The sequence below is a fragment of the Dendrobates tinctorius genome, unplaced genomic scaffold (assembly GCF_039654945.1).
Source record: "Dendrobates tinctorius isolate UK_male_01 unplaced genomic scaffold, ASM3965494v1 ptg000028l, whole genome shotgun sequence".
Classification (NCBI taxonomy): domain Eukaryota; kingdom Metazoa; phylum Chordata; class Amphibia; order Anura; family Dendrobatidae; genus Dendrobates; species Dendrobates tinctorius.
In genome coordinates, this window is record NW_027361696.1 from 80,439,996 (window position 1) to 80,461,471 (window position 21,476).

Here is a 21,476-nt window from a genome sequence, read left to right on the forward strand (position 1 = left end):
GGTTTTACACCTCATAATGGATGAGGTGTAAAACCACAGCGTTTCTGCACCAAACAATTGACATGCTGCGGATTGGAAACCGCAGCAAAACCGCGCGGAAAAAAAACGCAGCATGTGCACAGCTTTTTTTTATTTCCATAGGAAATAAAGGTACTGTACAACGCAGCAAAATCTGCTGCGTTTCTGCAGAGCCAAAAACGCTGCAGAAACGCAGCAGAATCCGCAGCGTGTGCACATACCCTTAAACTTCTTGATGACACTGCGCACGGTAGACACAGGAGCATTCAGGTCTTTGGAGATAGACTTGTAGCCTTGAGATTGCTCATGCTTCCTCACAATTTGGTTTCGCAAGTCCTCAGACAGTTATTTGGTCTACTTTCTTTTCTCCATGCTCAATGTGGTACACACAAGGACACAGGACAGAGGTTGAGTCAACTTTAATCCATGTCAACTGGCTGCAAGTGTGATTTAGTCATTGCCAACACCTGTTAGGTGTCACAGGTAAGTTACAGGTGCTGTTAATTACACAAATTAAAGAAGCATCACATGATTTTTCGAACAGTGCCAATACATTTGTCCACCCTCTTTTTTATATTTGATGTGGAATTATATCCAATTTGGCTTTAGGACAATTCTTTTTGTGTTTTTTTCATTTAAGACAAATTAAATGAAGATAATAATTCCAAAGAATTTGTGTTTGCAATCATTTTCAGGAAGAAACTGAGTATTATCTGACAGAATTGCAGGGGTGTCAATACTTTTGGCCACAACTGTATTACTGGAGATACCAGGAGTGCTGAGGTAAGATGAAGAGGCTACTCACTCTGCTGTCCACCCTGTCTATCTGATCTAATACTAGAGATACCAGTGGTGCTGAGGTAAGATGAGGCTGCTCACACTGCTGTCCACCCTGTCAGTCTGATATAATACTGGAGATATCTTAATCTAGAAATGACACAAAACTGGATTCAGAGTCATGAAAAAAAATGTAAAAGTTCCTGATTTCTTCTAGCATTGCAGATTTGTCAGACAAGACACTTCTGGGAAGAGTTATCACAGAGTTTTTATTGTGGAAATTATATATGTTCTTCCTTATGTTTCCCAAGTTTGTAATTTGTTTTCTAATATCTCTTTCTTTCTGTGCTTTTTGCAGAGCTTGTGTTCATGCACACGGCCATACTCAGTGTTAGACCTAGCATGATGGTCTCTGTGCCGCCATAGAGCTTACATTGCAAACATACATGTGCGAATGCAACTCTGCCCACTTTAGATTGCTGTTTACTTTATAGGTTTACCCTTCAACAGTGCCGGCAATAACCAGGCCAGGGTGTGTCTAGCGTAATTCAAGCCAATTTCATGTAGTAAATTAGTTGAGTATAACTGGATTGCCCATAGTGCTCTCTTTACAGTGTCAGGGTCATTAACAAAAGCGAAACAAGCATTTTTAAGAAAGCTCGTTTACGATTACTGTGCAGTGTCAACAGGCTGCCGATCACCTGAAGAAAGAGCTAAATGATCGATTATCGAGTGAAACGATCCTTTGCGCTGCACAAAAAAAATAATTCTCAGCAGCACATTGTCTTGTGTAAACAGGACTCATACTGCCAAGAACCATGGCAGCCTATGTGTACCTACCAAATTATTTCAAGGTGACTCAGTGCGCCTCGTTTTCTTTGGTCTGCCTATGTAAGGTTTGTCGATTGGGGGGGACATATAGTGTCTCCAGTCGAGAAGGTCTGTGTAAATGGACCCATATGCACACCAAATAAGTGAGGCTCAATATAGCTGGGATATATCCTAGTTCTACGTCGTACAGAACTACACCTCTAAATAATAGCCAAAGCGGTATTGTGTTTTCTTTGCCATATACAGTTGTGGCCAAAAGTATTGACACCCCTGCAATTCTGTCAGATAATACTCAGTTTCTTCCTGAAAATGATTGTAAACACAAATTCTTTGGTGTTATTATCTTCATTTAATTTGTCTTAAATGAAAAAACACAAAAAGAATTGTCCTAAAGCCAAATTGGATATAATTCCACACCAAACATAAATAAGAGGGTGGACAAAAGTATTGGCACTGTTCGAAAAGTCATGTGATGCTTCTCTAATTTGTGTAATTAACAGCACCTGTAACTTACCTGTGGCACCTAACAGGTGTTGGCAATAACAAAATCACACTTGCAGCCAGTTGACATGTATTAAAGTTGACTCAACCTCTGTCCTGTGTCCTTGTGTGTACCACATTGAGCATGGAGAAAAGAAAGAAGAACAAAGAACTGTCTGAGGACTTGAGAAACCAAATTGTGAGGAAGCATGAGCAATCACAAGGCTACAAGTCCATCTCCAAAGACCTGAATGTTCCTGTGTCTACCATGCGCAGTGTCATCAAGAAGTTTAAAGCCCATGGCACTGTGGCTAACCTCCCTAGATGAGGATGGAAAAGAAAAATTGACAAGAGATTTCAACGCAAGATTGTGCGGATGTTGGATAAAGAACCTCGACTAACATCCAAGCAAGTTCAAGCTGCCCTGCAGTCCGAGGGTACAACAGTGTCAACCCGTACTATCCGTCGGCGTCTGAATGAAAAGGGACTGTATGGTAGGAGACCCAGGAAGACCCCACTTCTTACCCTGAGACATAAAAAAGCCAGGCTGGAGTTTGCCAAAACTTACCTGAAAAAGCCTAAAACGTTTTGGAAGAATGTTCTCTGGTCAGATGAGACAAAAGTAGAGCTTTTTGGGCAAAGGCATCAACATAGAGTTTACAGGAGAAAAAAGAGGCATTCAAAGAAAAGAACACTGTCCCTACAGTCAAACATGGCGGAGGTTCCCTGATGTTTTGGGGTTGCTTTGCTGCCTCTGGCACTGAACTGCTTGACCGTGTGCATGGCATTATGAAGTCAGAAGACTACCAACAAATTTTGCAGCATAATGTAGGGCCCAGTGTGAGAAAGCTGCGTCTCCCTCAGAGGTCATGGGTCTTCCAGCAGGACAATGACCCAAAACACACTTCAAAAAGCACTAGAAAATGGTTTCAGAGAAAGCACTGGAGACTTCTAAGGTGGCCAGCAATGAGTCCAGACCTGAATCCCATAGAACATCTGTGGAGAGATCTAAAAATGGCAGTTTGGAGAAGGCACCCTTCAAATATCAGGGACCTGGAGCAGTTTGCCAAAGAAGAATGATCTAAAATTCCAGCAGAGCATTGTAAGAATCTCATTGATGGTTACCGGAGGCGGTTGGTCGCAGTTATTTTGGCTAAAGGTTGTGCAACCAAGTATTAGGCTGAGGGTGCCAATACTTTTGTCTGGCCCATTTTTGGAGTTGTGTGAAATGATCAATGTTTTGCTTTTTGCTTCATTCTCTTTTGTGTTTTTTCATTTAAGACAAATTAAATGAAGATAATAATTCCAAAGAATTTGTGTTTGCAATCATTTTCAGGAAGAAACTGAGTATTATGTGACAGAATTGCAGGGGTGTCAATACTTTTGGCCACAACTGTATTAACATTTTCATGCTCTTTAGGGACTGGAAAAGTTGGTGGCTGAACAAAGTTTCCAACAGTCCAGAAACGGGATCATCCCAAATTTTTTGAGAGAATATTGTCATGTTTGGTATGCAAAGTTTTGGGGGTCTACAAATATCCTGCCCAAAATTGGGCGTTCCTCTTATTTCAGGTGTTCATGCGATGATTCTATGTGCAAAACATAAGTATCTCTATTTTACCAACCAAGATGTTAGAATCTATGGTGGACTCTCCTAGGTGGTAGCGGCCCCCTGGTTATTGCTCCATTTCCTAGTTCTAGAATCGGACCATGAAAACTATTGGAAAGACTTGAGGACAACTCAAGGACTCCTATTCACAGGAGATTTTTCTAATTTAATGGTAAGTGCCAAGTAATGATTTACATAAAGGGACATAATCTGCTGCACTTTCTGCAACACGTCTGTAAATATTAGATGGAGAGCTCTTATAAAGGTTAATCCGTGGCCGTTCATGTGTATAACCGCGGTGACCCCGACCAAATGATGAGCTTGACTATTCTCAGCTCTTCGCAAAGTCTTAGGACCCGCGTCTTCCTCCGTTACCATGTACAGCTACATTTGTAGACTTCGATGTAACCATATCTATTAATGACTTGGCAGGACACCATTATTTAGAGAACATCTTATTTTGTTAGTGTAACACTTTCCAAGCAGAAGAAAACTGGAGTCTCAAGATATTTATTCTCCAGTGTTTGCACAAAGACAAAGCACATTCCGCATCCTACCCATAGAGGAAGTGACTGTCCTTGTATAGTCACTTAATACCTCCTTATAGTGCCAAACCACAGCCATTCCACATGGTCACATAGCTGTGGCTGATACGATGAGGACTGCCATCTTTATGTTCTACCAAACAAAGGTGGACATAAGCCATTTTTAGGGTTTTGGTAGGTGCTCCTTCAGTGTGGTTGAGCAGTTCAGAGATCCTTCTAACCAATTTCTTTTCCGTGTATCACTTCACCACCGGCTCTTTGCAAATCTCCACCACCCCGATTTTCCCCCGTCTTCTTCGGCGCACTGCACATGCCCAGGGAGGCAGCGAGAATGTACGACACCGCCAGAAGCGAGATTTACAGAACCGGCAGTAACGGCTGGCTGTGTCCTACATCACTGCTGCCTTGATGGACATGTACAGTGCGCCAATGAATAAACATGATAAATGGGGCGATCCGGATGAAGAAAGAGCCCCGTTGACTAGTCACCCACTGATATTCATGTCCCTGACAAAATTCTATAAATTATTTAATGGAGCTTAGTCAAGCATACAGCAAAAAAGTGGCATGTTGGAAGTAGTATAGAGTGGGATAAAGACATGGGATCATATTGTGGGGCACGGGGAAGATGTGAGAGTCTCTTTAAATAAAGTTTAACCCCTCTCCATACTGTAACATCCTATTACACAGTCACAGAGACACATTTAAAGGGGTTCTCTGGTGAAAACAAGATATAAATATCCACAGGATAGGTGACAACTAACTGATTGGTGGTGGTCCAACTGCTGGGACCTGCACCGATCGACAGAATGGGGAACTTTTATCCCTGTAAAGCTGCCGTCAGACAGCCATATAAATCGGACTGAGATCGGAACACAATGCTTGGACTGGACTCAACCTGAGCGTGACAACTTCATATATTTCTATGGGGTGGTGACGCTTGGATTCGGAAAGCCTCGGCCAGTCAAAGCAACTGATTCAGACACTAGACAGTTTATAGAATATATACTCCTGTAGTAAATTCCAAGTTGTGAAGCCAGAGCAGGAGCCCTGAATGCGGCACGCGTGACTTACATGGGGCTGACGGCAGGAAGCCTGTTTACTCGGTTGGAATTACGTGACTATTTGAAGAATGAGTCTTGCGTTGCCGATGATGTCACTGTGTGGCCTTGAGCGGCTACTGATGACACTCTTCCCTTAGCTAATATTTGAGAAGCACAGGACAATCTAATATGTATTATTTGGAGCAATACAGTGATTGTCGGATAGTATGTTCCTGGCAACCAGGACTGGTCGGATTATGCAAGTCTTCAACAAAAAGGACTTGATTTAATGTATTTTCATGTGTCTTCCATAGCGCCCCATACCATGACAAATGCAGCACCTACAGTACTGCAGGGAATCCATAGAGTTTGTCACCAACATCATGAGCACATTTCTCCTCTAACACTACATACTTATGTGGATTTCTTTGGGTTTCAGTCAAGGGGTTTGTACGTTGTCTCAATGTTTGCCTGGATTTCCTCATGGTTTTCTGATTTCCTACCACTCCAAAAACATACTGGTAGATATTTTGATCCCCTATGGGGACAGTGATAAGATCTATAAAATGCTGCTGAAAATGATGGAAGAACAGTAAATATTTTAGCACTGTAATAGGTCCAATGTGGATGGGAATGGACCTCTCCAGGTAATCCATTAAAAATAAAATTAAAAATAAACTTGTCGACAGCCACCACTAGGGGGAGCTCTCTGTCTATGGAATCATGAAACTTCAATTGAACTCTTTGTAAATTTGTGCCCCTGACGTGAGCAAATAATCAGAATGTAATCATTTCATTCAACAGCAATGTGAATGGACGCAGAGGAAGCAATCCATGTCTTGTCAGCTGTTGCCTCCTAGCGGTGCCATTATCAGTCTCTATGATGGCTATGCCACTGACTGCTACAGCACAGAGTTCCATCCAGATTAGGAGAGATGGAAACGTGTTTTCTACTTAACTAAGATCATAGTTAACTAAGCTCTATTTTTTTATTTTTATTTTGCAAAGCCCAGTAAATGCATATTTATTGATATTATCCAGTCAAGGCCCAATATAAAGTTTTTTTCTTGTTACTTTGTGTCCTAAATTAATCTGTCTGTCCCTCTGTGCATCCAGCTTCACATAGCAGAGAGGGTGGTACTATTCTTACATTGATAAAACTACATTTCCCAGTAGCACTTGCTTGTCCTTGGTGCTGCAGCCTCCTCCCTCCTTATCTTGTATGCTCTGGACTATCCCATCCTCTTTGAGATATCATCAATCTAAACTAATGTAAGTGTATAATTAACCTTATGCTTCTATGCGCCTTTGGAGTACCCTGCCTGACCAATTTTATCTTCGGACATTTACATCACTATATATGGGAATATGGTTTTCCATCATTCTCCAGTTCTAGCAGAGATCAACTATCCTGCACTCCACCATGAAGCCTTTAATAACTAGGAAGAGCAGAGCTGAATTTTGTTTGTTGCCTGCTTTTGATAGATCAGTGATGTTAGACTGCAAGTGCTGTGTTATTGATGTATATAGCAAAGATTATTTTCTGCCATATGCATCACCAGAGAGGCACTTGTAGTTTCACATCACTGAGCGGTTAGCTGTGGGAAACAAACACAATTCAAATCTTCACTACCTAATCCTTTCAGGCTCCATTGTGAAGGAGTACAGGAGAATTGAGCTATGAGATAACGCAGCTATAAATGATTAAACACAGTCAGCTATAATGATGCAGGTGGAAGAAGATAAAATCGGCCAAGCAGGGTACTGGACAGAAGCATTGAGAGCACAGAGGCATAGAGTGTACTGTAAAGGTAGTGCACACCATGTCAGTGAAGGAGGCAGAGCAGAGCTGTGCTGGAAGTAAGCCACTTAGAGAGACAGTGTGTCATGATCCTTGCGGGATCATGTCAGATAAGAGCTCTGGTAACCTTTTTTTTTTCTCTCTCTCTAAGCTTTGGGCTTAGAGATAGTTTTGCCCCCCGGTTGCCAGTATGGTCATTGCACTGGTGTTTTTAGAGATAGTGATTCCCGTGCAATTACTCTAACCACCACTGGGGGAAAACTAACAGGTGTGTTTACTCAATAAAGGTGTGTCAGTTGTTCTAACTCACGTTGGTGATATTGTTAGTCCTGGAGTGGCAGCTATGGTGTCAGCGAGGAGTTGGTGTAAAGCATGGTGGAGTGGCAGCTATGGTGTCAGAGAAGAATTTTGCAAAGCTTGGTGGAGTGGCAGCTATGGTGTAGAGCTGCACTCAGTTGCTGGACTCTTTTGCTGGAAGCTGCACTCAGGTGCTGGACACGGTGGGAGGAAGATGCACTCAGGTGTTGGACTTTGTTGCCTGGAGCATGTGTATCACAGCAAAGCTAAGTATTTCCCTGTTTGTCATTTTTCCTCATGTTGGTGTCAGTACAGCGGTGGGGCCAGTGCCTGCACCACCCAGCTCCATAGCAAGGGATAGGTGTAGGGTGTCCTAGGGCGACAGGTATCCTGAGCGGCACCCGGTGCAGAACCGGCATAGGGAACGTTAGGAGCGTTAGGGACACTGACTCAGGGGAGTGCAGGAGGTCTCCACGTCCCCCGTTCCCTATTGCAGGGCCCACCCTTGTAAATGTTTCCCTATCCCCTGTGTCTGATTGTATTAGTTACCGGCCTGCGGGCCGCATCACACTGGACAATTACACGTGCCATGTCCTGTTGTATTAGTTACCGGCCTGCTGGCCGTGTCACACAGGACGGGGCACGTGACACAGTGTGGTGCATAATCGACTGGGAACCCTGGATCTTCAGCAGGACGGTTCCAATGGCAACTGGAGGGTAATATTTGCAAAACGGCAGATAAAAAAAGGAGTTATATTGGCTCATATGAATAAATATACAGTGGGTACGGAAAGTATTCAGACCCCTTTAAATTTTTCACTCTGTTTCATTGCAGCCATTTGGCAAGTTCAAAAAAGTTCATTTTTTTTCTCATTAATGTAAACTCTGCACTCTTTGCAAATTTATTAAAAAAGAAAAACTGAAATATCACATGATCATAAGTATTCATACCCTTTGCTCAGTATTGAGTAGAAGCATCCTTTTGAGCTAGTACAGCCATGAGTCTTCTTGGGAATGATGCAACAAGTTTTTCACACCTGGATTTCGGGATCCCCTGCCATTCTTCCTTGCAGATCCTCTCCAGTTCAGTCAGGTTGGATGGTGAGCGTTGGTGGACAGCCATTTTCAGGTCTCTCCAGAGATGCTCAATTGGGTTTAGGTCAGGGCTCTGGCTGGGCCAGTCAAGAATGGTCACAGATTTGTTCTGAAGCCATTTCTTTGTTATTTTAGCTGTGTGCTTAGGGTCATTGTCTTGTTGCAAGGTGAACCTTCAGCCAAGTCTGAGGTCAGAGCACTCTGGAAGAGGTTTTTCATCCAGGATATCTCTGTACTTGGCCACATTCATGTTTACTTCAATGGCAACCAGTCATCCAGTCCCTGCAGCTGAAAACCACCCCATAGCATGATGCTGCCACCACCACGTTTCACTGTTGGGTTTGTATTGGGCAGGTGATGAGGAGTGCCTGGTTTTCTTCACATATAATGAGGTGGCACGGGGTGGCAATCATGGGCGAGTCCACTAGGTCTCAGTCAGTGAGCACCCTGGCCCCTTGCACATGGAAAGGCAGATGAAGTCCCAGCCCTGTGACACAGTTACCTCTGACACACGGTTGCTCTCCACACTGGAACGGCGTCCTCTGGATGCACTACGTGTCACACTTCGGTACCAACAGTTGCAAACTTTTAATAACGATGAAATAAAGGAGATAACACTTCCTGCGCTTTCCTTATCCAGAGATGTAGCAGCATTGGCTTCCATCGGGTCCCTGGGAACACTTCACAGTCCAGTGCCCGTTCCCACTGCATGGCAGTCCTTGGCAGTAAGTAATTGTCCAGGGGTATCCATCGCTCCCAACAGGGGAGCACTCTTGCCTATGGGGCTCTACTCAGCAGCAGGAAATCTCTGTCCAGTGAGCCTGCTCAGCCGACCCCCTTTTCGGTTAACCTCTTCTAGCCCTAATCTTAACACATTCAGTTACAATATCAGACATACAGACACAGCACATTAATAAAACAGTAATGCACAATGTTATTACATTAATTTATAGCCAAACCGTCAGGGCACCGCATGGGGCACACATGCCAGCATATAGGAGAGAGGAGGCAAATGAGGGTCCCCGCCACCTCTTTACACACACATACCACTTAGAATTATCACCAAAAAGTTATTTGTCTCATCAGACCAGAGAATCTTATCTCTCATAGTCTGGGAGCCCTTCATGTGATTTTTAGCAAACTCTATGCGGGCTTTCATATGTCTGGCACTGAGGAGATGCTTCCTTCGGGCCACTCTCCCATAAAGGCCCGACAGGTGGAGGGCTCCAGTGACAGTTGACTTTGTGGAACTTTCTCCCATCTCCCTACTGCATCTGTGGAGCTCAGCCACAGTGATCTTGGGGTTCTTCTTTACCTCTCTCACCAAGGCTCTTCTACCACGATAGCTCTGTTTGGCTGGACGGCCAGGTCTAGGAAGACTTCTGGGGGTCCCAAACTTCTTCCATTTAAGGATTATGGAGGCCACTGTGCTCTTACGAACCTTGAGTACTGCAGAAATTCTTTTGTAACCTTGGCCAGATCTGTGCCTTGCCACAATTCTGTCTCTGAGCTCCTTGGCCAGTTCCTTTGACCTCATGATTCTCATTTGGTCTAACATGCACTGTGAGCTGTGAGGTCTTATTATAGACAGGTGTGTGCCTTTACAAATTTTACAAATCAAGTCCTATCAGTTTAATTAACCACAGCTGGACGCCAATGAAGGAGTAGAACCATCTCAAGGAGAATCACAAGGAAATGGACAGCATGTGACTTAAATATGAGTGTCTGAGCAAAGGGTCTGAATACTTATGACCATGTGATATTTCAGTTTTTCTTTTTTAACAAATTTGCAAAAAATTCTACTTTTCTGGGTTTTTTTCAGTCAAGATGGGGTGCAGAGTGTACATTAATGAGAAAAAAAATGAACTTTTTGAAATTTACTAAATGGCTGCAATGAAACAGAGTGAAAAATTTAAAGGGGTCTGAATACTTTCTGTACCCACTGTATGTGTACCTTATTATAAGACCACATTAGGATTTTGGAAATAACCCTTTATAGGTAATTAGTTTTATATTAGCACGGTATCAAAACAGAGATATCTACATTATGATCTGGATGATGATCCTGGAGAACGTCACCAACTGAAGGGATGTGTTGTCAAGATAAGAAACTTCTTACAGCAAAATGAAGAAATATGAAAAGAATGGAGTAAAACAGGGCGAGGCACACACTTTACAAAAGTATATCCTCTCCTACTTAGGGATAGGTAAATGAAAAATATTTTACATATTAATGCACAGGTTGTATGTAGGAAGATAACAGCATATTATTGAGGTCTGGATTTCATGGTCTGGTTTTCTAGTTAGTTCATGTCCACCCATGGATTTAATTTGGGGTTTTACTGTAGTTTCTTAATACATCTTTAAGAGTCATTTATCTAATACGGAGCTTCAGATCTGGTGTGCAGCCATAGATTTAAATGATAAAGTTCAGAACTAAGAGAGAAGTAACATATTTGTAACCAAATTTTTGCAGCAAACTCACAGCGGCAATAGTTGCACTAAATTGTGCAAATATGGTGCATGACGTGGGTATACTGTCAACTTTACCCAATTTGTGGTGAATGTCTGCAAATCCACAGCACTTGACAATTTATGTGGTTGGTGTTCTTCACTGCATGTGTATGAGCTTTCTATCAAGCTGAATCTAATATGCTATTATTTAAAGACACATTAATTCCTATGAAGAAACCCTGACTATACTTTTTAAAAACTGAATTTGGTAATGTAACAGAAGTAAGCTTATGAGCGCCCCCTAGTGGTGACTATAGGCAGCCTGAACTTTATTATTCCAGGGCAGCTAGCAGCTTGAATCCTTAAAGCTTCAGAGGCAAGACTTGTCTGTTGTGGCGTCTCTTCCCATGGATTATTAATCCCACCTCCCTGGCCATGATTGATAGAGCACATAAGGGTGCTACAGTAAACAGTAGGGTATGCAGACTGTCAATCATGCCCAAGGAGGCCTGATTAAAAAGGTTCGATTAGTCCAGGGGAGGAGACACATTATCTGGACTAGTACTGTACCCAAGAGGGGCTGTGGCTGATCAAAGCCAACAAATTCATCAGAATTCATTTCAATAACGTGACATTATCAACCACAGAACTGTATTCCAGTCACTACATTTCTTTCGCCGATGCTCATCAGCTGAAATTCTCCAAGAGGCTCGTGCCCATCTTACTCCAGCCCACAATTAATCAATTGTTGATTTCCAATCTCCAGTCTTGAAGAATCCATGTCCATATGAATCCCGTGTTTGCGTGGGTTTCCTCCGCGTACTCCGGTTTCCTCCCAAACTCCAAAGACATACTGCTAGGGATTTTAGATTGTGAACCCCATTGGGGACAGTGACGATAATGTGTGCAAACTGTAAAGCTCTGCAGAATATGTTAGCACTATATAAAAATAAAGATTATTATTATCATCATCTCGCTAACTCAAGCAAAAGTTTTTAAAACTTTGGACCTCATTTGAGCTCATAATATGGAGGCAATTCCAAAAGGGTTTTATTCTTGGAGTCTCTAGTCATCTGAGTGAAGGAGTCATGGAACAATCTGAAATGGAACAGCTTTGTGCGATGGCCTAGATTCATGAAGACCCTTGTTTTTCTCACTGGTCTTGATGAGGGGGCACCGTAAGAGTCAGACGCTCCCGATTCATTAAGAGTGCAGAATAGTGATGAGCGCAAGTGCTCGTTACTCGAGTTTGCCAAGGATTCTCGAGTCCCCGCATGTTTCACTGCTGTTAGACAGGCAGAAAACATGCGGGGATTACCTGACATAAATGGGCAATCCTCACATATTTAACAGCAGCGAAACATGTGGCCGCGGCGACGTGAACAAGTCGCTCGAGCACCCGCGATACTCAGTGCATACCCGAGCACCCTGGGCAAACTCAAGTAACAAGCACTCGCGCTCATTACTATTGCATAATTAATCAGCTGTGTCTAAAAAGCAGCATGCACCTCACCATAAATCTTACTCCAGTCTTTGACTGGAGTAAGATTTCAGGTGTAAGGAATGTCACAGCTTGACATGAATCATATAAGCTGTGGCATCAGACCCTTACTTCCTGCCCCCCTCATCTATATACAGATAACGCAAGATCCACCGTAGATCAGTTAACTTCGTCCCCTCCCTGCACAGGTCACGAAGCATCAGCACAACACTTTCCTATAGACTTCAATGAACATCTCTAGACTATCGTTTCCTTATATCTATTTGGCTGATGTAAAGTGAATGCTGTTAATGGGTTATTGTGAGGATTGCAGCTCAGAAGCGCACTGCTGCCCTAGCTCCCAGATTCCTGCTTTCCAGCTGTTAGTACACTTCTGTTGATTGACAGTTTGGACCAACGATATGGCTGAGCAATGCAAGGACCCAGAAGATTGAAGGATCTGATCCAGCTGCACATGTAAGGCTGGTTTCACATTAGCGTTTTTTAGCGCAGCGCATCATGCGTGCGTGTCCATGCGCCCCTATGTTTAACATGGGGGCGCATGGTCTAGCATTTGCACGCGTTTGTATGCGCTTTCGTGCGCATGCGTTTTTTTGTAGCGTGCGCCTGTGGCGCCCCTGAGGGTTCAGTCACCACAGAGGTACTGCACCTCCTCCTGAGGTGTGGTATCCCACCATCCAGGTAAGGTGGAGGCACCTGACCACGCTCCAACACCTGCATCCCACACAACATAGTAGTGTAGCAAAGCACCCTTTGGTGGCTCCCTGCTTGGAACACGAAGCGTGCTGGGAGGCGGGTGGAGTTTAGTTTGCACTAAAAAGAGCGGGAAGAGTTTAGGATTTAGTCAGTCAGTGATCCATTCAGTGAGTGAGTGGAAGTCTGACAGGGAAGTCGGTCAGTAAGATCCCCGGGAGAGGGATGGATGAAGGAAGTTCTGCAGCTGACCTCAGTGATCTGGGTCCGCTGGCACAGGGAAGAGACATTAGAACAAAAGCCTGATTCTCCATATGAAAGAAAAGATTATACGGAACGCAAGGAGAAAAGGAAGACTAAGGATTAGGGTTAGAGGAGAACCATTCCCAAGTTCACAGCGCAAGGCCGGGGTCCGGTCCCCAAGGTTGTATGGATACTAATGGTCCTGCAGCAGACACCGGAGGAATAGAAGTAGTCACCATTTTATTCCCACACAAGACTTGGGGGCACAACAGCCACGATAGTGAGCTGGGACTTAGCAGCAAGGAGTCCCCGAAGCAGGCTACAGCTGTCTGCCATACAAGTAGAGTTCATAAGAACAGCGGACAGGAGGAACCCCAGTGTAACTCAGTACTGGAGTACTTCATTTTAAAGGTGCTATAAGAGGAGACGTTCAGAAAAGGCACATATGTTGGCGGAGTGTTGGAAAGGAGTACTTCATCTTGCCTGGAGGTTGACTGAGCTCCTGACCCGGAGGACACGGCACGGATGCGGGTGCCTGTACCACAACAGACTGTGTAAACCTTTGGAACTACATGCCCTGGTGTCCTCCACTTATTCCTGCGTCAACCTACTACATCCCCTGCGCCTGACACTACATCATCTACGTGTCACTTCACCTACACTGCCCTGGGACTACAGCCCTGCCTGTGGAGGACTATAACATCACTGCTGCACCCCACCATCGGTCCCAGACGGTCTGTCTGCAGCGTCGGCTTAACATCTTCATTGCCGAACACCACAGGTGGCGTCACGAATCACTTATAAACTTTCATCACCATAAGCACACTGAAACAACCCCTTTTACAATGGAGCCCCAGGGCCACGGACCGGGTCACAACTGCCGTGACAACTCCCGTTGAGAAGATCAACCGGCCTGGTACCGAGTACCCCACTGCCCTGACGTCTGAGGGCGCTCCACGCCAAGGCGCGCCGGACGCAACCTGTTGCATTTTTGGTCCGTCCAACCTGTGTCAAAAAAACGCATGCGCACAAAATGCGCCAAAATAACACATTACAGTCTATGGGAACGCAGGCGTGTGCATGGACATGTGCACGCCTGCGTTTAAAATCGCATGCGTTTTAAGAATTAACATGGCTAGAAACTGGTTAAAACGCATGCGCCTAAAAAAAGCAAACGCATGCAAAACGCATGATGCATTTTTTGCATGCGTTTCTATTGCGCACGAAGCGCAGCGCTAAAAACGCTAATGAGAAAGTAGCCTAAGCTCTATTGCAAAGAGCTCAAAGTACGTGCTCCTTGCCTAGTAAACCCGCCTCCTATTCAGCAGTGGCCGGGAACCTAGGCAATGAGAGGTATAAAATAGAATTAAAGATCCCTCTGTTCTGGAGGACGGGGAGGATTTTTAATAAGACGTAAATTACAAAGTTGTATGTTTTTACAAGCACATTGCAATTTTACCAATTGCTCATGAGAAAATCTGTGATGGCAACTTAGGAAAAATTGCCGCTGCAGTAATCATGTACAAAAAAATTATTCAATAAAAAAAAAATAATATGAATCACTATCTGGTATTAGTCAGTAAGCGGCAGCAAGTCCTTGGAAAATCTGCAGAATTATGTTTGGCCTTGTCAGAACGCGGGACAATTTTTTTAACTTACAGATAATACAAATTTGCAGAGATAAAAGGCAAGAAAGATATAATTTTATCTGAAAACATCACTGATCTCAAAACTTAATCAGTAAATGTCTTCTCTCAGGTAGTAGAAGCACCAGCCCACCCTGTGTATCAGTCCCGAAATGAAGAATATTAACGTCTGTATGATTCTCCACTCTTTTCAGGGACCCGCTAATTCCACCCTTTGCCAAGTGCACAGTATGGGAATGGAGGACAGTGATACGCAGTCATGCACGTACACCTATTCATACAGTAATTATAGATTTGAGATCTGTCCCTGTGACGAGTGTGATGAGCTTGTCCTCCTGGTTCTCATTATTTCCCAGACCATCACGATAGACCTTGTGTTCTTAATTACACATATAGAGACTTGATAGTCTTGATTTTCTAGTAACTGATCCTTTAGATCAGAAGGGATTTTTTTTTGCCTATGGATATGGGCAAAACTAAACTCCCCCATCAACAACGTAAGGCTAAAGTGAATGCATACATGTCAGCTATCTGTCTAGGGTTAGGGTCCTCTGTCTCAGAGTAGAGGACCTGGACCATAACCGTCCCTGTGCCGGGGAAATATATTGTCCGAACTTTCCAACGAGTTCTGTATGGACTGCCTGGTCGGCTTCAATATAAAGAAGGGTAGAAGCATTGCCTTTAAATGTTAAAAATGGGCGGATTGATTCACGGGACTTCAGACCATTGGGTAGGTCAGTGTCCTGTGACCGCTGGGTATCGCTGACCTTACAGGATCCAGCTTTTGATTAGCTAGTTTGGTCATGCAGCAATAATGGTGTTGTACCAGTTGAGCTAATCAAAAGTTGCATCAATGCATCCCAGAAGGCGAGAGATTTACGAGCCTCCCGTCCATTAGCCAGAATCTACTGACCTGGCCGATGGACCGTAGTCCTGAGAATCAATTTGCCCATCTGTAGATACCAGTACATGGTCCATCAATGTAAATTACTGTCAAATAGCCCAAAATGCACTAAAGCACCACTCCAGCATTTTCTTTTATTGCACCGCTGGAGTGGTGCTTTAAATGTAAGCCCCCTGTCTCATACTCCCCTTACATTTTTTAAATCCTTTATTTTGCTGTTGGTCTCGTGTTGAAAAGTGACCTGTTGGCAGCTCCAGTGTTTTGTGGAGCGGTGCGGAGTTCACTTTACAATAAAAGTCCATGACAGCCTTGTTCTGGCCTCATTCTCTCAGACAAGCATGGAGCTCTTGTGATGCAATTCTGACTTCCGACCAGTCAGAAGTTGTGCTCACTAGACGGCATAGGGGCACACAAAAAAAAAATAAACTGTGAAGATGCCAGAGGGTGAGTATAAGACCGGTGGCAGGAGGCTTAGATTTAAAGCGCCACTCAAGCGTTGGGGAAAAAAAAAAAAAAAATCACTGGAGTGGTGCTTTAACAGCCGCCATATTGCAGAGGTATTCCCATTTAGAGCCTTTTTTCTAAGAGAGAGTATGTTATTGCTTGATTGCACCATATGGCAGCAAACCAGAAGACTTCCAAATGCGTAGAACATCTCTCTTCAAATTTTGTGCATGAAAAGCTAGACGGATTGTGGCATCAGGTCAGCTTCAGTCTGCGTCCCTGCCTCTGCTTGCAACATGGCAAAGTGCTTTGTTTGGGCCAGTAGCTCAGCCTTAGGTCGGAGCTGTCAATTATCAGGAGTGCACCGTTACCCAGCTAACAGGAAGCCAGGAGGCAGAGGAGGGCCACGCTCTTGAACTGGATTCTTGAGAATAACCCTTAAGCACAACCGGACGTCCAGGATCGTGGAAAATAAACCACATCGTAATCCAGTGATTATTCCATATGGTAAAGAAGGACAGTACAGATCATGGCTGAACAGGATCACAAGTGATAACATTGGACTTACCATAAATGGATTTGGCGTTGGGTTTGGACACCCCGTTTAGTCTAAAACAGAACACAAAGCAAATATTAGAATACAACGATTGGACTTACAACGTACAGACGTTCTGTGCTGCCGTGTTGATCAACTAAATTCAGTCGGTTATTCGTCACATCTATTGGTTGGAAAGGTAGCTGACAACCCGCACAGGTCTTACATGGGTTGTCAGTGATCCAGAAGGGGCGTGCACACACCCGTACTGCGAGCATGGCCTCTGCATGGCGGCATGTATAATCCACAGTACAGACCCTTAGTGGCACAACACGATCAAGTGGCAATTGCGATTGTTATCTTTTTCTTACTGCTGTAAAATAGGCTTAAAAAGCAAATACATTTTTTTCTTAAATTTTATCCAGTATGGAAAGTTATAAAACTTTGCAAATTACTTATTGTTAGATAGAATCTTTAGCTTCATTCCTTTTTTTTTTTTTTTTTTTTTTTTTTTTTAAGTTCCATGTAATGGCTTCCAAGCAAGCTTTTCCCCAGTTCGTTCACCTGCATTAATATCAGAAGGTACTCATTTGGAGTATAGATGATGGCAGTGATGGATCAGCTCCTGTCTCCTCCTCCTCAGTGATTTTCTCATCAGATCTATCTCCTGCAGCAGTGTATCCCCAGAGTTAGCACAGGTGCAGGCCCATCACTGCCATCATCTGTACTCCGTAGGAGCACAATGCAGCAGAAGACAGGGAAACAGATTGGAGAAAAGACGAAGTTTGGAAGTCACTTACATGCAATTTTTTTTCTTAGTTAGGTAAATTAAGACAAATCCCTTAATAAATATGAATTACAAAGTTTTAGAATTTTTCCTGCTGGACAAAATTAGGTTAAAAAAATTACAAATTTTAGTTACTCTTTAAGGTAAATGGTTTTGAGACGCTCAGTGGTGGAGGATGTGCACCAGAGATATGCCTGGAATGGAGTATTTATAGCATTTTTTGCCATAAAATTTCGTCCTGTATGAACGTGAAAGAGTAAACACAAAGTTACAAGAAATAAAAAACGGAAGTGTTATGGGTGAACCCGAAAGAATCCAGTTGGAGTGGTTTGTCCTGAGTGTAGTCCCGCTCGCTCCCCACCCTCTATTCACAGTTCTCCATGTTCCTCATTACACCTGTCATGTATTTTCAGACCAGATTAGGGTAAAGATAAGAGATTGTTAACACAGCTGCCAAATTTTCTACCATTGTATCACCTTAACTTGATGAAACAGAAAAAGGCACAACAAAAAGTAAAAGCTGGTAGTCAAAACAAACAAGCGGAAATATAGCAGATCATTTGTGGTTAGAGGTTACTGCCCAGGCAGGAGCGCGGTGTGATGAGGAAATGGCAGATCAACCTGGAAAGTCATCAATGCAAGCCAAGCAGAAACAAAATCTAAGAATTAGCATCACAGAATATTTCATGCACCTATAGAAAGAGCGAACCAGCAAGGTGCCATATTAAGTTAGTATTGCATGGGTGAACGATATGGCAACTTCAAAACCTCTTCAAATGTTGTAAAGAAGTTTAAAACCAAATGTAGCTTTATTTCTAGTGTCATTCTTGGTACATACCGAGGTGAGGAACTCATTTTGATAATTTGATTAAGAGATCTTCTTCCTAATTGTAAAGAAAAAAATATTATATTATTTTTTCTTATATTTTCATTTCTAAAACATACAATATTGGGGAAAAAAACAAGTAAAATGTAACATTTTAAGAAAACATGTGCAACAACATATTCTTCATATAATATAGAAATATTTATTATTTTTCTTCATCGGTTTAGAAGAAAATATATACAAAATACGATAGCCTTATCCTCAAAAAATGACTAGATAGTGGCAACTGTTAGATGTCAGCAGGAAAGTACTCAACGTGGATTGCAGAAAGTGGGGGTAGATCTTTATCTATTCCTGCTCTCCATTTGTCAAACTGCATAAAGAGGAGGAATTTCAGTTTTAGTACATATTTGGAGAAATGCAGGCTGGGAATTGAGGTGAAGGAAGTTCTGGCACCAATAGTGCTGGCAGAATGATGATGAAGAGGAACTAGGTAGGAAAAGTAGTGGATGCTAAGTGACAGAGAATGAGAATTAGGATTGTTCATGGACATATTAAACTGGTATGTTCATCAATAGCTGCTTTATATGCTTTTTTCCCAGATTTTCTTAAAAAAAAAAAAAAAATCACATACATTTTAACTACATGTCCCCAATGAACGACATAAAGACAAACCCACTCTCTCCCACAACAAAATAAAAGGATTGTGTAATTGTTTTGTTTTCCCTCCGCAATTTCACAGCACCTGGAGTTTTTTCTTACAACTCATTCCACAAGAAAACAAGACCTTGTATGGCTGCTTCGATGGAGGATTGAAAAAAAAAGTTGTGTTTCTTGGAATGTCAACTTTTATGACCTTACTAAAGGGGCAGACAAGGTAATAATGTAGAGCAGTCTATAGACACACCCCCAAGGAGTCCTGTTAGCCATGCCCCCAAGGAGTTCAGTGAGCCACACCCCCTTAGTAAAGGCTAAAGTGGTATAGTCAAGAGAGCAGTGGGAATAAAATAGGAGCAAAACGCTTCTCTTTTGACCTGGTGAGAGCTCCTCTTTGAAAACACAAAATATTGAAAATCATTCTGTATTCGGATTAATAATGCTAATATAATGTACTAATATTTAGAGTTTTATTAAAAACACTGATTCATTGTTTTTGTCACCTGTCTAGAACTTTAGAAGTAAGCTGTGGACAGGATGGACACATTATGTAATTTGTGTTTTAAAACCAAAAAATGGGTCTAGATGGGCCGAGTAGATGGTAGACACACAGTGGTGCAAATAAGGGCTCTGACTAGATCATCAAAGCTCTAAATAGCTGGAGATGAAGAATTTCATTTCCCTGGGGAAGGAGTAAATTTGCTAATTGCAATATTTAATGAACCTTTTTACTCTTTTATAGCTTAGATGGAGATGCAGGTTTCGTTTGAGTCACACCTTGGAATCCATATAATTATTACATCATTTAGTGATGAGTGTAACATTAGCAGAAGGTGGTGCCAGGGTGTAGTTCTGAATGATCAATCAGCTGAATTGTGCCAGCATGTTAACTATTCTTTATCCAGAGCGCTATTAAAACAATGATGTAAGCCTAAGAAAAAGAAACAAGGCATCCAGTTCATCCGATCTATCTATCTATCTATATATATTATATATATACATACATATACACACACACATACACACACACACATATAATATGGGCTGCAGTCTGAAAGACGATTGTGGCGGGTAATCTTGTAGGCAAAGGCGTAAGCTGAACCTGCTGTTACCCAAGGCAAAATTTCTAACAGGGCCCACACCTGCTACAGTATGTACATTTATAACAGGTGTTCCTCCCATGTGACAGTAAGTGGTGACAGTGATGTATGAAAGGAGTCTGCAAACTTCTTATTTCAATAGCTAAGCCAGCCCCTTTTTATGTTGAGGGAGCTGGCTTAGCTATTGAAATTACCAGACAAGGTAAATTCTTTCCTGGGTTTCCTAGGATGGATTGGCTACAGGAGATTTAATAACAAGTTATATAATTTACTATTTATATCTGATTTAAAGAGGACTTATCACTAGGTCAAAAGTGGACAATTTTTGCTCTTACTTTATTCCCGCTGCTCTCCTGAGTATTTTATTTATTTATTTTTTAAATCTGCCATACGGTTCCTGAGATATGGCTATTATTTAGTGCAATTTTTTCTGGTCTTTCCAAGGGGGCGTGACTCACAGGGTAATATTGCAGAGTCGCCTAAACACATAGCCCCTAGGATCCTCCGAGCAACACTTTTTTTTTCTAAAGTTCATAAAAAGTTGCACTAAAAAAGACCCATATTTCTAGAAATGTGTTTCAAAACTCCAGTCCTCCCGGCCCTCAACACATCATGGTGTCAGGATTTCCTTCGTATTTCTTGAGGTAGAGAACCTGCCACAGCTTCTGAGGCCTCGATAATTCTATCCCCGATGCAAAATGAAGAAATCTGGACAACATGATCTGTTGGGGCTGTGAAGACTGGAGTTTGGGAATCACTGCTCTAGAACCATACGGAGGACTTAAAAGAAGAAAAAAAAAAAAAAATACTCCCAGGAAAAGAAGAGCAAAACCTATCCTTTAATTCTCCTTTTACTTGTAAAAATCTTTATATGATTGTTGGAGGAAAAAAAAAAGAATTATAGAACAATGGTACTATGCCTTACGAAAAGTACAGGACATATGCTTTTTTTTCTCTCTAGTCAGGAGAAACCATGTCTTGACAACTTTGCATAAAAACACCTGCAATACCAGAAACAATAAGTAACAGCACATACCAAAAATTGTATGTGCGTCTACCTGGTTATTAAAGGGTTAGCGTGCCATCAATTAAAAATGTAGGTATAAATCATGAGACAAACAAGGATGATGGCATACAAAAACACTTAGATTACAGGTAGGTGCGTGATGCTCTTTGAAGATTTATGTCTC

General features: G+C 42.5%; 1 protein-coding gene across 2 annotated transcripts in view; it reads right to left on the reverse strand.

The window, feature by feature from the left end:
- EPS8L1 (EPS8 signaling adaptor L1) overlaps nucleotides 1–21,476 on the reverse strand; it is a 98,846-nt gene that overhangs the window by 51,989 nt on the left and 25,381 nt on the right. For both annotated transcript variants that reach the window (XM_073571070.1, XM_073571071.1), the window contains 2 exons: nucleotides 18,542–18,587; nucleotides 16,950–16,990 (listed from right to left, as the gene is read on the reverse strand). In XM_073571070.1, the coding sequence (XP_073427171.1) occupies nucleotides 16,950–16,990; nucleotides 18,542–18,558 (58 nt within the window). In that variant the 5' untranslated portion in view covers nucleotides 18,559–18,587. Of the gene's footprint in view, nucleotides 1–16,949; nucleotides 16,991–18,541; nucleotides 18,588–21,476 lie in introns of those variants that run through there.